At 39.8% G+C, this 17,333-nt stretch overlaps 1 protein-coding gene across 4 annotated transcripts in view; it reads right to left on the bottom strand.

Moving 5' to 3' along the window:
* The window catches only part of GK (glycerol kinase), a gene marked incomplete at its 3' end in the record, with an annotated part of 71,639 nt that overhangs the window by 7,410 nt on the left and 46,896 nt on the right, over nt 1-17,333 (bottom strand). For all 4 annotated transcript variants that reach the window (XM_081115402.1, XM_081115401.1, XM_081115403.1 and 1 more), the window contains 7 exons: nt 13,025-13,067; nt 12,509-12,589; nt 4,240-4,318; nt 3,107-3,203; nt 2,202-2,286; nt 1,561-1,681; nt 1,294-1,437 (listed from right to left, as the gene is read on the bottom strand). In XM_081115402.1, the coding sequence (XP_080971528.1) occupies nt 1,294-1,437; nt 1,561-1,681; nt 2,202-2,286; nt 3,107-3,203; nt 4,240-4,318; nt 12,509-12,589; nt 13,025-13,067 (650 nt within the window). The remainder of the gene's footprint in view (nt 1-1,293; nt 1,438-1,560; nt 1,682-2,201; nt 2,287-3,106; nt 3,204-4,239; nt 4,319-12,508; nt 12,590-13,024; nt 13,068-17,333) is intronic.

Raw genomic sequence — 17,333 nt, 5'->3', positions numbered from 1 at the left:
GCTCTTTCACAAAATACCAACTTCTGCGCATGGGCCACGAAGTTTCAATCGCACTGTATGTGCGTGCCCGCATGTGGTATTTTGTGGAAGAGCCACACTCAAGGGGCCAAAGAGCTGCATGTGGCTCACGAGCCGCGGTTTGCCGACCACGGCACTAAGCCATGCCGGCTGGGCCCACTTAGGTTTTTTTTTAAGTTATAAAACCAAATTCAATATATATATGAAAGCTTATTATTGTACTAAAATTTGTTTCAATTTAAGAGATGAATCACTATACTATTTTAATAAAGGTGTCATTCAGAACTTGGGCCTTAGTTTAGTTTGTTAGAAAGTGAATAAGAGCCCTAGATGGCTTGGCTCAGTGGATAGTCAGCCTGCGGACTGAAGGGTCCCAGGTTCGATTCCAGCCAAGGGCACATGCCTGGGTTGCGGGCTCAATCCCCAGTAGGGGGTGCGCAGGAGGCAGCCGATCAATGATTCTCTCTCATCGTTGATGTTTCTATCTCTCTCCTTCTCCGTTCCTCTCTGAAATCAATAAAGAAATTAAAAAAAGAAAGTGAATAAGATATTTAATGCTCATTTATTTAAACTGTTACTGCTTTTGTCTGGCTAACCCTGCAGTGCTTAACAGTTACCAGAATATCATATAGCTTGGCTAATCATGTCCTAAAACTGGGCTATTGGCACCAAAGATGATCCTGTGTACACATTAGGGGTGGGTGGCTGATAGATCGCCTTCTCCCTTTCATAAAAAAGGCTATTCGAACAAGCTAGAACTGATGGTGTGGTAGTGTTATCCTTCTATACAAAAGAACTGTAAAAATGTGAAGAGTAAAAATGTGATTTTATATATATATTTTTAGATATTTTTATTGATTTCAGAGAGGAAAGGAGAGGAAGAGAATGATAGAAACATCAATGATGAGAGAGGAAAGGAGAGGAAGAGAATGATAGAAACATCAATGATGAGAATCATTGCCTCTTGCACGCCTCCCACTGGGGACTGAGTCTGTAATCCGCACATGAGCCCTGACCAGGAATTGAACTGTGACCTCCTGGTTCATAGCTTGAAGCTCAACACCACTGAGCCACACCAGCTGGGCTAGATTTTTTTTTTTAATAAGAAACGATTTCTCTCATGCACACTCATTCAGTTAAACCCAATACGCTTAGAAGCCAAACTTGAAGCAGTAGCATTTGTTATTGTCCTTAGTCCCTTAACTTATGAATACACAGAAAGGCAAGCTCTCTGTTCACAGTACACCATGAAAAGTTTCATTTTTTCAAATGTACCCTCAGCATTGATCTGGGGTTCAAACCGCTCCACTGTGACAGCTGACAGATCCTCAGGTTCCAGACTCCAAACACCAACTCCTTCTGCAGCCCCTGCTGCCATGGCAGCTCCCAGGGCAGTGGTTTCTGGCATGGAAGGCTTCACTGAGAGGACAAAGGACATCAAAAGTAACATCAACAACTTTGTATTTCTTACAGATGCCTAAACACCAGCTCCTCCAAAAGAAACATTAGTCTCATAATGTAAAGGAATGAAGGTTTACTAACCTACTGGGATATACAGAATGTCTGCTTGTAGCTGCATAAGAATTTTATTGTTGGTCATTCCTCCATCTACCTGCAGATGACTGAGTGGAATTCCACAGTCACGGTTCATGGCATCCAGAATCTGAAATAAACCAACGTAATGAACATAAACCACTTTATAATAACATCCCTAAAAATGTCGATTTTCTATCCAAAAAAATGCTCAAGAGCTTCCCAAAGCCTATAGAATAAAATTTAGACTCTTATTATGGTCTTCTAAGCCCTCTTTGGTCTGGTCACAACCAACCTTTTCTCTCCCTACACGTCTGTACTCATTCAAACCAAAAAACTCTATTTTATGCCCAGGTTTCCCGCCTCAATGACTGTTAGTGCTATTCCCTTTGCCCAATGTGTCCCACTGAGCATCCCCCCAATCCTAAAATGCCCAGTGCCTGGCAGATGACAGGAACTCAGAAGGTAATGCCAGCTGGCAAAAAGAACAAAAACTTACATTCATTACATTAGTGTTTAGGCAGGTTTAATTTTTGATTAAGTATTTAATAAGTATTTAAAAATTCACAAAATTTCTGACACGCATATGTAATTTGTTTAAGAATGATAAAAGCAGATTAAGCATAAGAAAATAAGCCCATATTTATTACCTCTCGGGTTTGGAAACAAACAGCTTCTAATGCAGCAAAAGCAATATGGCATTTATTGGTGAACTGAGTGAGCCCACAGATGATCCTAAAAACACAAAGATTTTTAAGATTAGAGTGATAAGAAATGAGTCATCAGTCTGAAATATCCTGAATACAGAAAGGCTGAATTTGTTAGGAATGTGCAGGGGGAAAAATAGAAATTAAAAACAACAACAGAGGTGGGGGGGAGAAGGGCTCCTAATATGAGGTGACAGGAGAAGATTTGACTTTGGTTGGTGGGCACAGGGTGCAATATACAGATCTTGTGACACAGAAACCCACACCTGAGACCTATATATTCATGTTGACCAATGTCACCCCAATTTAATATATAAATTAAAACCAACACTGGACATAAACATTAAGTAGCTTAGAAAGTCAATGTGGTCCAAAATCCTGCACCCACATATGAAAAAGTTCATGATCCATATAAATAGGTGACAAAAACATAAAACCAAATCAACATTTATCGAGATGATATCCCTTGGATACAGAACTTGCAGATGCCTTGAAGATAAAAAATAATAAGCCCTCACTGGTTTGGCTCAATGAATAGAGCTACAGCCTGCGGACTGAAGGGTCCCAGGTTCGATTCTAGTGCAGGGCACATGCCTGGGTTGCAGGCTTGATCCTCAGTGTGGGGTGTGCAGGAGGCAGCCGATCATCGATTCTCTCACATCATTGATGTTTCTATCTCTCTCTCCCTTTCCCTCTCTAAAGTCAATAATAAAAAAAGGTAATAACACTAATAACATATCAACATGGTGGGGGCTTATTGTCAGATAATTCAAAATAATTTGAAAATAGGTAGGAAACTCTTGACTAATATTAAACCCACAAAAGCATACCTTATTTTAAATTCTTACCCTCTTGCACTGGGCTCCCAGTAAGGTGCATATAACCCTGAAAACGCTGGGACGAAATAGCAGCCATAAGAAGTACCTACTTCTTTTGCAAGTTTTTCTAACATTAAAGAAAAGAAAAATAAAAGTCACTCTAATATATTCTATTTACTTTAGTCAGTAAACACATCCATTAAAAAATTAGGAGGACAGGACTTTTTGTTTCCTAGTCACTAGTACCATAAATATTCATTAGTACCATAAAATGTTCCTAATTATAGCAGTATGCTAGAAGGAACCAAAATAAATTGCTCCACATTGAATACCACAACTAAAATGTAACCTAGCCCCCCAAAATAAAAGAACTGGATTCGTTTCGTTAAGGTACTTCAGCTCATTTCCACTATTTTTAAGGTTGTTGACTGGAAAAAGAAGAAGTGGCCTCCAATGCATCCATAATCAAATATGTGTTTCTGATGATCTCACTTCGGGCAAAATTAAACAAGTTAGATGAAAGTGTGGGTAGGTGAGTTCAAAATAATTATCTATAGCCCTAGCCGGTTTTGCTCAGTGGATATAGTGCTGTCCTGGTCAAGGTTCTGGTCAAGGGCACATGCAGGGGTTGCAGGCTTGATCCCCAGTAGGGGGCATGTAGGAGGCAGCTGGTCAATGATTCTCTCTCATCATTCTATCTCTCTCTCCCTTCCTCTTTGAAATCAATAAAATATTTTTTAAAAATAATAATTATCCATAAATCGAAAATAGTCACATTAATACTTAATTAATGGAGTTAATTATAGTTACTAGAGTTTTAATTCTCACTCTAATCCAAGAGTTAAAGCTCTTTCTCATCAAATAAATTTAACTGGACTACTTCCCCTGAAGGTTCTGGCAAATTTTTGGTGTTCGATTTTACACTTGATTAAATTTTATGCCCTACTTTGCCAGTTTAATAATAACCAACTCTAAATATGTTAATTCATTGTTTTACAAATCTTCACAAACTAGTCTTTTATGTATAAATGAAACTAATAATAGGGATCCATATATGTTAATATCACACATAGGGTAAAAGCACAAATACTAACAGATTGCAAAGATAAAATATTTAACATTTTTGTTATTCAGCTTCTAACCCTTTGTTAGAACATACTCACCAATTTCGTCTGAGCTGTTTATAATTCCAAGATTGTCTCTTAGCCAGCGAATGACAGCACCGGCTATAGCTACAGAACCCTATGGAAAAAAAAAAAGGAATCCAAGAGAAGTATATGCTATCACTATAAAAAATTTTACTGTGCATATTCTCTGTGTATGACACTACCAGATGAATAAAATTTAAAAAAATTCAGCTTTGGAACTCCTGACCCAAGGGAATTGTGAGATAATAAATACATGGGCACGGTTTAAGCCACTGACATTTGTGGTGATATTATACAGCAATCGTTAACTAATGCATAGGCTCATACCTAAAATAGGATAGCTGGCTCAAGAGGGATAACAACTCTAAAATCTTAACACTATAATCATAAATTGTGCAAAAGAAGAGATGGGAGAAAGGACATTTAAATAAACCAAGGTGGGGGATACAGGAAACCCCCTTTGAAGCTCATATTTAAACAGAAAAAAATGGCATAACATAGGATTTGGTAATGTAAACAATATTTATTGAGTGTCTACTTCTACTACATGTCAGCTGGCTGAGGTGGCGTGATGAAAAAGACAAGTAGCCTGGCTTCAGGGTATTTATATCCTAGTGACAGAATACAGCACACAGAAGGCACAGATCCTAAATAAGCTCTAGTTCATAATCAGATTAAAGCCCCCAAAAGGATTCTGTTTTGTGAAGTAATATTTATAAACAGATGAACAAGGGAGGAAAACACAACTTCTGGAAGATAATATGCTATTAATAGACAGCACAAGGAAAGCAGAAACACTCAACTGTCCTATTTCACTTGTCTTTTCCACCACTAAGAAAAAATTTCCAACTAGAAACAGCGTGACAAATTTAAGCAGTTAAATACGCGTTTAAAGTCTTAGAGCAAGTGAAGGGTCATGTGACCCAATTCCTTTTCACGGAGAGTGAAAATGGGAACCATGTCAGGCCCAGATGAATCACACGCCAGGAGGATGTGTAAACACAGGATCACAGGCAAAATGTAACAAGAGAAAACTGAAATAACACACGCTGACTCATATATAGAAAAGATGTGGACAGAAACAGAAATGCACGACTTGAAGCCACAGCATGATGGATTCTGATTCATTTCTCTGTATGTCTGGGAGCAGGAGTGGTGGCTGAAAATTGGTTCCTCTGGAGGAAAGGGACCCAAAATGCTTGGTATAAAAGACAAGGAATAGAATCAGCTTCAGTGCTTGAAGCCAGGGGCTAGGTGGCGCTCTCCTACCAGTGTAGGAACGCCTGCAAACAAGCAACTGTCCACTTGTTGCCTAAGGCTACTGATTCATAGAAGAAACAGGAAGTGAAAATTCCAAAATACAAGAAATCTATTAAGACATCAGTCAACAAAACCTAACAGCTGGAATAGAATTCACTCCAGTCTGACAAAGACTTTAAAATAAGTATGTGCTAAAAGTAATAAAGTGAAAAAATATGATTTCCATTAAAAATTTAATAAAATTAGGAACCAAAAGAGAAATAAAAATAACAAATGAAGAAATGAAATTACTGAGTGAAATTTAAAAATGTAATAGATGGAACAAACTGTAGAATAGAGATGATGAGTAAATTAGTGTTCCCAGACGCTGCTGGTGGTATTTTCATGTGGTAATAAAAAAAGAATGAAACAATAGTTCTATTTAACAATATGGATGAATCTCACAAACACAAAAGTTCAATGAAACAAGCCAGATCAAAAAGTACATACTGGGCCGAGACCGGTTTGGCTCAGTGGATAGAGCGTCGGCCTGCGGACTGAAAGGTCCCAGGTTCGATTCCGGTCAAGGGCATGTACCTGGGTTGCGGGCACATCCCCAGTAGGAGATGTGTAGGAGGCAGCTGATCGATGTTTCTCTCTCATCGATGTTTCTGACTCTCTATCTCTCTCCCTTCCTCTCTGTGAAAAATCAATAAAATATATTAAAAAAAAAAAGTACATACTGGCCCTAGCCAGTTCGGCTCAGTAGATAGAGCATCAGCCTGCAGACCAAAGGGTCCCGGGTTCGATTCCAATCAAGGGCATGTACCTTGGTTGCAGGCTCCTTCCTGGCCTGGGCCCTGGTCAGGGCTCCTGCAGGAGGCAACCAATTGATGTGTTTCTCTCAAGTGAATGTTTCTCTCTGTTTAGAGGGCAAAAGAAACAGGTTTACCAACCCAGACTCATAAATACGATTTACTATCCACTGAAAAGAAAATAGGACCAATTATTGCATGTTCAAGAAAAAGGGGAAATGAAAACTAAGCACAACAGCATGATTGCTGGTGAAGGTGGTGGGGTCCTCAAATGGCCAGGAGGTTCAAAATACTCAACAACTGAAAACACTTAGGAAAATGTGTCATTAAGTAATACCTTAAAATTTAAAAGTACTACAAAAGAAAAACAAAACAAAACAAAATATTAGAAATGCATTTTGTAGCTTCCAAATCACAGGGAAATAAAAGAAGACTAAAAACTACGATGGCTAGCTAGTTTCAGTTCTTTTTTTTTTTAATATTTTATAGATTTTTTTACAGAGAAGAAGGGAGAGGGATAGAGAGTTAGAAACATCGACGAGAGAGATTGATCAGTTGCCTCCTGCACGCTCCCCAGTGGGGATGTGCCCGCAACCAACATACATGCCCTTGACCGGAATCGAACCTGGGACCCTTCAGTCCACAGGCCGATGCTCTATCCACTGAGCCAAACCGGTTTGGAAGTTTTTTTGTTTTTTTTTTAGTGAGGCTTTTTATTGTTGTTTTTCTTCCTTTTTTTTAAAATCATTAAGAGTCAGGTTAGTTTCAGTTTTTAAAAGGGATAGAAAGTAAAGGAGTTTTTTTTGTTTGTTTTTAAAAAAAACTTTTTCTTTTTTAAATATATTTTATTGATTTTTTACAGAGAAGAAAGGAGAGGGATAGAGAGCCAGAAACATCGATGAGAGAGAGAGATCAGCTGCCTTCTGCACGCCCCCCAGTGGGGATGTGCCCGCAAACAAGGTACATGCCCTTGACCGGAATCAAACCCGGGACCCTTGAGTCCGCAGGCCGACGTTCTATCCACTGAGCCAAACCGGTTCGGCAAAGGTTTTTTTTTAATTTTTAATTTTTTAATAATAGTAATCATCTATCCTTTTTTTCCATTTGACCCAGTGATCCCACTTCTAGGACTATATCCCAAGAAACCAGAAACACCAATCAGAAAGGGTATATGCATCCCTATGTTCATAGCAGCACAATGTACAATAGCTAAGATTTGGAATCAGCCTAAGTACCCATCAGCAGATGAGTGGATTAATAAACGTTGGCTCATCTACACAATGGAATACTATGCAGCTGTAAAAAGGAAGGAACTCCTACCATTTGCAACAGCATGGATGGAGCTGGAGAGCATTATGCTAAGTGAAATAAGTCAGTCAGAGAAAGATAACTATAGCATGTTCTCACTCATTTGTGGATTATAATGAACAACATAAACTGATGAACAAAAACAGATGTAGAGACAGAGCATCCATCAGATGCTCAAAACTCAGAGGGAAGGCAGGGGAGGGTGGGGGTGAGGGGGAAAGATCAACCAAAGGACTTGTATGCATGCATATAAGAATAAGTGACGGATGTGGACAACAGGGGGTGAGGGTGAGGGCAGAATTGGGGGGATGAGGGGACGTTGGGGGGGATAAGGGCACATTTGTAATATCTTATTCAATAAAGGGAAAAATATTTTTTTAAAATATCCTTTTTAAAAATATATATTTTTATTGATTTCAGAGAGGAAGGGCGAGGGAGAGAGATATAGAAACATCAATGATGAGATAGAATCATTTATCAGCTGCCTCCTGCACGTCTCCTACTGAGGACCAAGCCCACAACCCAGGCATTGCGCCCTTGACTGAAATCGAACCTGGGACTGTTCAGTCTGCTGGCCAATGCTCTATTCACTGAGCCAAACCGGCCAGGACGAAAGTAAAGTTTTAATACCTAAAATTGCCAAGCCTAACAATAATCTGTCAAATTAAAAAATGAGTATTGAATATACGCTTTGTGAGCACTTACAGAAAAAAGGAAGCAGTATGACCAAGTGCAATAAGCAGGAACTTATTTGTTAGAAAAAGTTTTAACAATCTAGCTTTAATCCCTGCCTTTTTGTTAGTTTGTTTGTTTGATTTAATTTTTTTTTTTACATTTTGACTTTTTTTTAAAATATATTTTATTGATTTTTCACAGAGAGGAAGGGAGAGGGATAGAGAGCCAGAAACATCGATGAGAGAGAAACATTGATCAGCTGCCTCCTGCACATCTCCCAATGGGAATGTGCCCGCAACCCAGGTACATGCCCTTGACCGGAATCGAACCTGGGACCTTTCAGTCCGCAGGCCGACGCTCTATCCACTGAGCCAAACCGGTTTTGGCTGACTTTTTTTTTTACAGAGAGGAAGGAAGAGGGATAGAGAGTTAGAAACATTGATGAGAGAGAAACATGGATCAGCTGCCTCCTGCGCACTCCCTACTGGGGATGTGCCCACAACCAAGGTACATGCCCTTGACCAGAATTGAACCTGGGACCCTTGAGTCCACAGGCCGATGCTCCATCCACTGAGCCAAACCGGTTACGGCATGTTTGATTTAATTTTTAAAAAATTGTTTGATCATTTACATGCTAAGGTTGTGGGTTCAATGGCCGGTTAGGGCACATACAAGAAGCAACCAATGAATGCATAAAAAAGTGGAACAACAAATTGATGTCTCTCTCTCTGTCTCATATCTCTCTCTTCCTCTTTTGCTCTCAGTAAATAAAAAACAAATGAACAAACAAAAAATACTGGACTTGGGAGACTGGAGTCCTGAATATCCAGATTTACAAGGAAGGAGAAGGCACAGTGGGGTGGCTTATCCATCTAGACTTTGAAGCCCAATAACCTGGATATTTGCCTCCTGGATCAGCTACTTACTGGCTGTCAAAAGTTACCTTGGCCAAGTGACTCCAATTTCACTTGTCTACTCTCAGATTCCTCATGTGTGTAAAACAAGGGAGAGGAGGGTGTAGCAAAGCCTGTTGTCACCTAATCTATTATCCCTCTCTGCTTTAAAATTTTATGAATCTAAACAAAGTTACATGAATTGAAACAAAATCAGAGAGCATATGCTTATTAAGCCTCCAGATGAGCCAAAACTGGAAGAGTAACAGAATAGAGTCTGTGTTGGCTGGCATAGGCTGAAATCACTATCATGAAATTTAAAAGGAAAACGTAGACCAGAATTTAGAGGAACAAAAGATCTGTGCAAGTACAGAATGGAGCAGGACTTGTCTTGACAATGACTCATTTGGAAAAGCACTAGATATTTTAGCATGAGCTCCTGGAGCCAAGGATATGATGAGGTTATCAGATCAAATTAATGAACTCTCAGGCTAGAGCAGCCAAAGTAGTGTTTATGGTCAGAGATGCCCAAATCACTCTCTCGAATACACATAAGGTTGCATATGGAATATTCTATTCTGTTCTGGAAGACAGTGGCAAAATGGAATGCATGCAATGAAGGCAGCCCAGAACTAAAAAGAATTTAGAAATCATGTGACCTGAGGAAGTTTTTTTTTTTAAATCTTCACCCGAGGATATTTTTCCATTGATTTTTAAGGAGAGCGAAAGAGAGAGGGAAAGATAGAGAGAAACATCAATGTGAGAGAAACACATCGATTGGTTGCCTCCTGCATGAGCCCTGACCAGGACCCGGGCCAAGGAGGAGCCTGCAAACAAGGTATGCGCCCCTGACCGGAATCGAACCTGGGACCCTTCAGTCCACAGGCCAATGCTCTATCCACTGAGCTTTCCATAGTGGAAACAAAGGGAGAGAGGGCTTGTAAGAGTTTATGTTCTGAGAAGTATTAGGATATCTTGAATACACAGAACAAGTGTTTCACAAATGCTCCTATTATCCACAGAAAAGAGGTTGGGGCAGAGGTTACAGTACTTATATAGGGGGAGGGCAAGAAATAACTGAAATAAACTAAAACCCCACATGCTCTAGGCTTAACAACTAAAAAAATGTTTTAACTAAAATCAAATCTAATACTTTTGACCAAATTATTAGACTAGAGGCCCAATTTACGTGCACCGATGGGGTCCCTTGGCTGAAATCAGCTCTCTGACATCCCCCGAGGGGTCATGGAGTGTGAGAGGGCAGTTCTTGGGTGACACACCCAGGAATCGGGCTCCCTCCTCTCTGGTTCCGGGTGCGTCACCCAAGAACTGTAGCTGCCAAGTCACCACAGCTCGGCAGCTCCTGTGTTGAGCGTCTGCCCCCTGGTTGTCAGTGTGCATCATAGCTACCATCCAGTCACTTAGGCTTTTATATAGATAGATAGATACTCCAGGAAACAAGGCCCAATAACTTTTCAGATCATACAATATATTTGTGTAATAAAAGGGAGCATTTAAAATTAATTGTAAAGAAGTATCTTTTTTTAAAATATATTTTATTGATTTTTTACAGAGAGGAAGGGAGAGAGATAGAGAGTTAGAAACATCGATGAGAGAGAAACATCGATCAGCTGCCTCCTGCACATTCCCTACTGGAGATGTGCCCGCAACCAAGGTACATGCCCTTGACCAGAATCGAACCCCGGACCTTTTAGTCCGCAGGCCGACGCTCTATCCACTGAGCCAAACCGGTTACGGCTGTAAAGAAGTATTTTTAAGAATTGCATTGCCCTGGCTGGTTAGACCGTCAGCCTGTGGACTGAAGGGTCTCGGGTTCAGTTCCCGGTCAAGGGTACTTACCTTGGTTGCAAGTTCCCTAGCCCCAGGTGGGGCACGTGTAGGAGGCAACTAGTCAATTTGTCTCCCTCACATCACATCAATGTTTCTCTCTCTATTCCCACCTCTTCCCTCTCCCTATCCCCCCAACTCTCTCTAGAAAGCAATGGAAAAAATATCCTTGGGTGATGATTTAAAAAAAGAGAAATGTATCTGATTTTTAAAAAATATATTTTTTTATTGATTTCAGAAAGGAAGGGAGAAACATTAATGATGAGAGAGGATCACTGATCGGCTGCCTCCTGCACGCCCCCCACTGGAGATAGAGCATGCAACCCGGGCACATGCAACCTCCTGGTTCATAGGTCAATGCTCAACCACTGAGCCACACTGGCCAGGCAGAAATGTATCTGATTTTACAAAGGGTACTGCTTCTTTGAGTTTTGAAGTAAATGTTTCTAAGGTTTTTAATACAAACCTACCATAAAGCCCTATAGACTTAGGCTGACATTCCTACTAGAATCTACAAACATGTTTTGAAACAAATGCTTTCAGTGAAATATGGCATAAATCTTCTCACTTCATTTCCCACATCAAAATGTGACACAAAGTATTTTTATGGAGAGACACATGAAGAAAAGCTGCTCTGCCTTTTTTACCCAGTATTTCTCTTTGAAACACTGGGGCACAGTAGTCATAAAAAAATAATTTTCAGCCCTAACTGGTTTGGCTCAGCGGATAGAGCGTCGGCCTGCAGACTGAAGGGTCCCAGGCTCGATTCCGGTCAAGGGCAAGTACCTTGGTTGCGGGTACATCCCCAGTAGCGAGTGTGCAGGAGGCAGCTGATCAATGTTTCTCTCTCATCAATATTTCTAACTCTCTATCCCTCTCCCTTTCTCTCTGTAAAAAAAAATCAATAAAATATATTAAAAAAAAAAGAATTTTCACTCAGCCGGCATAGCTCAGTGGTTGAGCATCGACCTATGAATCAGGAGGTCCTGGTTCGATTCCTGGTCAGGGCACATGCCCAGCTTGCAGGCTCAATCCCCAGTGTGGGGTGTTCAGGAAGCAGCCAATCAATGATTCTTTCTCATCATTGATGTTTCTCTCTCTCTCTCTTTCTCTCTCTCTCTCTCTCTCCCCCCCTCAAAAATATATTTAAAAAACAAACAAACCCAGAATACTCAAGCTGAAAGAAATATTAGAGCAAATCAATGCCTCATTATATTTTAGAAGTAGAAAAATCTTACATTGTGAAGCAGCTAAATAATAGCAATGTGGTTAAGGTCCCACAATTAATTGGCAATAGAACTGAGGAACCAATATACTCAAGGTCTCCTGGGAGTCCTGACTCCCAGTTCTGTCCCAGGTTCCTTCCACTCAACCAAATGTCAAGAAGAAAACAGAGTTTTTCAGTCCTATATATTAAGAATTACCACAAAAGGTATTAGAAAACACTGCAATTTTCTTAGTTTTGATTGTGTGTCATAGTATCCATATTGACTGAAAAATACTTACTTCCAGTGCATAATATACGGGTTTATCTCTACCGAGTTTGTAAGCCACTGTGGTCAGAAGGCCATGTTCAGAAAATACACACTATAGGAAAGAGAAAAAGACTTCAGTATTCAGGAAAACGAAAAGATAGCTTATTTTGTAAAGCTAAAATAACCTAGGTACAAAATAATTCAATAAATATAACAATTTAAAAATAAATCAATCTTAGTCAAAATTCCAGTATTAGGAGCAATACACTTAAACAGTACAAAAAGTTTATCTCTTGTTCCAAATTAGGTTTGCATTAAGAATCTAACAAGGTCCCAATGTACATATCCCCCCAACACAATAAAAAAATATAAAATTCAAATAACTTAGAATGGTTCTTATTCGAAACATTCAAATTTAGTGATATTCATCATTGAGTTCTTAATTAAACCCTGATAAAGATTAAGTAAAAGCTGAAGCTTAAAAGTAACTTAAGGGTAAATGATGCTCAATCTTTTAATTTGAAAAAAAAGGACAAAAAACACCCACCTTACGGCCTGTATTACATAGTAAGAAGCAGCCTGTTCCATACCTATAATTGTTGGGAAGAATAAACAGTATGACAATTTTATTAAAAGTAAGCAGTGAAATACTAATAATACAAATTACTCAAATTGATACTTAGTACAATAAAAGTCATTATATTAAAGTTTTAGGCCCAGCTGGCATGGCTCAATGGTTGAGCATTGATTGACCTATGAATCAGGAAGTCACGGTTCGATTCCAGGGCACATGCTCGGGTTGGGGCCTCGATCCCCATTGTGGGGCATGCAGGAGAGAGCTGATCAATGATTCTTTCTCATCATTGATGTTTCTATCTTTCTCTCCCTCTCCCTTCTTCTCTGAAATCAATAAAAATACATTAAAAAAATAAAGTTTTAGAAGAAATAAACTAGAAGAGTTCCAACAGCTAACAAATATCACATACTCCTTTTGGAAACATGTTTTAAAGGTCAGTCTAGAAGAAAATGTGCCTAGTGTAATCTTAATGGAAAAAGGCAGGAATGGCATCCGGTACTTAGTCAGTCATAGCCCAAGGCTGTTTATAAAATATCACTGAATTACAACTAATTCTACTTTTAGTCACAGTGACATTGCTACTCATCCATGTGGACTGAAGCATTGTGATTAAGGGCCATTCATCAATGGGGCAGGCCAGCTTAGCTCCATAATTAGAACAGTCACAAACAGTAACACCGCTCTCTTCTGGCACAAAGAGAAGTCCAAGTGCAGAGTATGGAAAAGTGTAGCTGGACTGTGGGGACAGGAGTGGCATACAGGGAAAGGCTACTCAGGCCTAGCTTTTCTGTTCCCTCTGCAAGACTGTGCATTCTAACAGCCGCCGGGAGAGTCAGGGCCAAGATGCAACAGGGCTGCCATGGAAGAACTGAATTTATCCTGTGGCAGCTTTATCAGCATAAGCTTTGGACTATGCAACAAGTCTGGCATGTGGACGTGAGTAGTTTTGACTTGTGCCGGGCAGATAAGCAGCATAAACTGATACCAGTAAGGGGCACAGGGCAACAGTTTTAACTGAGTTGGCTGTGATTGTCACCCTTGGCTTTCCACAAACTGTCCTGCTTGGGCTCAGGATTCCCTCCCCACGGGCCCGGCTGCTCTGCTCTGTCACAGAGGGATCTCAGCAGTAGTTTATCCAGTCAGCACGATGTCAACAGACCCCACCCGCTGCAAACAGAAACCGAGGGCAATTTTGTCCCCATCAACATTTTTCCAGGTACCATTGTTCTGAATAAGAATTAGCACAAACTGGCCGGCATGGCTCAGTGGTTGATCATCAATTTATGAACTAGGAGGTCACAGTTCAATTCCTGGTTGAAGCACATGCCTGGGTTGTGGGCTCTCTACCCAGTAGGGTGTGTGCAGGAGGTAGCCAATTCATGATTCTCTTTTATCATTGACTAGTGGCCTGGTGTACAAATTCATGCACATTGAAAGGAAATTGATTAGAAGAAATATTTTAATATCGTTATTTGCCCTTTCTCTATAATAGAAGTGTCAACCAAATTCACGATCAACAATGACAGATCAAAACTCATGCGTGTGATTGGTGCCAGCAAGAGCTTTATATGTATCGTGCATGCACAAGTCAACTTAGCCTTTTATAGATATAGAATAAATTTGCTTAATTAGACCTGCTTTCTGATTTAGCAAAACCTTTTCCAGCCCAGCGAAGCACCCCAACGTCTCTTTCAGGTAATTGTCAGCAACACAGTAGTAAATATCAACATGAAGCAGATTATTATTGTACATCACGAAGGGAGAACAAAGGGTAAAATATTTAACTGCAGCAGTGTGTGACTATATTCTGTGCAGTGAGAAAACCTGAAGTCATTATCAAGGTCCACCATTTCTTACTTCTTTTAAGTTGGGTCAAGTTTCTAAGCTTTCTAAATCTCCGTTTTCTGGCTAATGAAAAGAAAATAGGATTCCACCGAGTCTCCTATCTACCTACTCCAGGACTTCTGTAAGGATCAAATGAGATGAGGCATGGGAAAATGCTTCACAGACATTTGGTTAAAGTGTAAATGTTTCCACCTGGCTATAAAGCAAGTCATGTTCCTGGGCTGAAGAAACTACAAGGAGGCTAGTTGCTAGGGAGAGGAAGACAGGTGTTGTTACGTGATGTCATTACCCGGATGGACACAAAGCATATTAGCCTTTTATATATCTAGATGTTTCTGTCTCTCTTGTTCTGTCTCTCTCCCTTACTCTCTAAAGGGAGTAAATATATATATATATATATATATATATATATATATATATACACACACACACACACACACACACACACATACACACACACACACATATGAATTAGCCCAAGACATTCTGTCTCTTTTCACCCAAATACAGGGTGCCCCCCAAATGTATATGCACATTGAATATTATTTTTTTGTTATTAATTAATTTTGTTTATTTTTCAATATATTTTTATTGATTTCAGAAAGGAAGGGAGAGGGAGAGATAGAAACATCAATGATGAGAGAAAATCACTGATTGGCTGCCTCCTGCATGCCCCACAACCTGGGCATGTGCCCTTGACCAAAATTGAACCTGGGGCCCCTCAGTCCACAGGCTGACACTCTACCCACTAAGTGAAACCGGCTAGGGCCACACTTTGAATAATTATTAATCCCAATGGGTTAAATTTGAAAGGGAAGAAACATCAATTGAGCTATCAGTTGTTAAGTGTATATACATTTTTTGGGGACACGCAACATATTCTCAGCCTGCTTGATGCACAGCTGACACTTTCAGGGAGCATGGGATTAATGAATATCTATGTTTTTAAAGACACCAATCAAATAACATTAAGTACAGTAGTAATACATCTACAAGTTAAACACCTAAATCACTTATACCTTTTTCTTCTACAACACTGAAAAGGCTATATATCCGAAGTTCTACATTTTAATAAATATTCATAAAAATGAAAATTTATGATGTTTCACACTTTTAAAGGAGAAATCTACATCAATTTAGCACTCATATAAACATTGTTCCTATGAACGCTGGTGTACAAGTCTCAAAAGTACAAAATTGATGTGAAGGCTCGAAGCACTTAGTAAAAGTGAATCCTTAAGTTAGTACACTTACTAAGTAATTAATGAGCATTAGCAATGTATGAAGAGACTCCCTTGCTACATTGAGACCACAGATTTCAAAGCAGTACACGGGCAATTATTTTCCTCTTAAATTTTATTATTCTTTCTTCCGAGTCATCCAACAGATATGGTGCTTTCAGCATTTATGTGGTCTTCCTCAAGATTGTCCTGTGTTCAAACATCACAAAAAGATGCCTGCCCTTCCTAACTTCTGTGAAGGTAAAGGTTGCTTGCTATCCTTCATGGAGAAGTGTGCCAAAGATGGTGCACTGTGGGACGGGGAGTGGCCCTGGCCGAAGCTGTGAAGGAGGTAAAAGGCCTCATTTATTACCCTTAGAGCCTCTGGGGAGAGGGGGTATCTATCTTAGGTTCTTTTTCTTAAAGAAAAATTCATGGTCAAATAATTCATGTTCATTTAAAAAAAAACCCTTAAAAATACAAATAAAGAAAAATCAGCATCACCCATAATCTGGTCTTCCACCCAGAAACAGAGATGGGCTTTCCACTGAATTCTGAGCTGACTGTCACAGGTTCCCTGCTGAGTTTCAGAAAGATTAACTAAATTCCCAGTCCCAATCTCTCCAACTTCTTAGGAGTTTGTTCTGCTCATCAATCACTTATCTCCTGTTTATTTTACAACCTCCATCTGTTCTCTGCTCAGACTCCAAAGAAACATCCTCTGGTCTTGCAGTGACTAAAAACACAACAAGCCTGGCCAGTGTGACTCCGTGGTGAGTGTGGACCTATGAACCAGGAGGTCGTGGTTCAATTCCTGGTTAGGGCACATGCCCAGGTTTCAGGCTTGATCCCCAGTGTGAGGCATGCAGAAGGCAGCCGATTGATGATTCTCTCTCATCAATGATGTTTCTAGCTCTCTCCCTCTCCCTTCCTCTCTAAAATCAATAAAATATATTTTTTTAAAAAATAAAAACACCAACAAAATTCTTCAAACTTGGTATGATCTTGTTAACCTAACAAACTGCCTACTTCATTCACCATTCCTGGATGGTTGGACTTTTGCAAAGCACATTCTGTCTTGTTGTCTCTATTTTTTTACCTGCCCACAACATATATTTGACCATTTGCAACCTGGCTTCCATCTTGAGCACTCTACTAAAGCTTCATTCTTGGAGGTCCCACTGAAGACCTAATTTCTATGTACAATGGTCTGT

The sequence above is a fragment of the Myotis nattereri genome (assembly GCF_964212035.1).
Source record: "Myotis nattereri genome assembly, chromosome: X".
In the NCBI taxonomy this organism is placed as follows: domain Eukaryota; kingdom Metazoa; phylum Chordata; class Mammalia; order Chiroptera; family Vespertilionidae; genus Myotis; species Myotis nattereri.
This window is presented reverse-complemented; position numbering and strand designations above follow the sequence as displayed.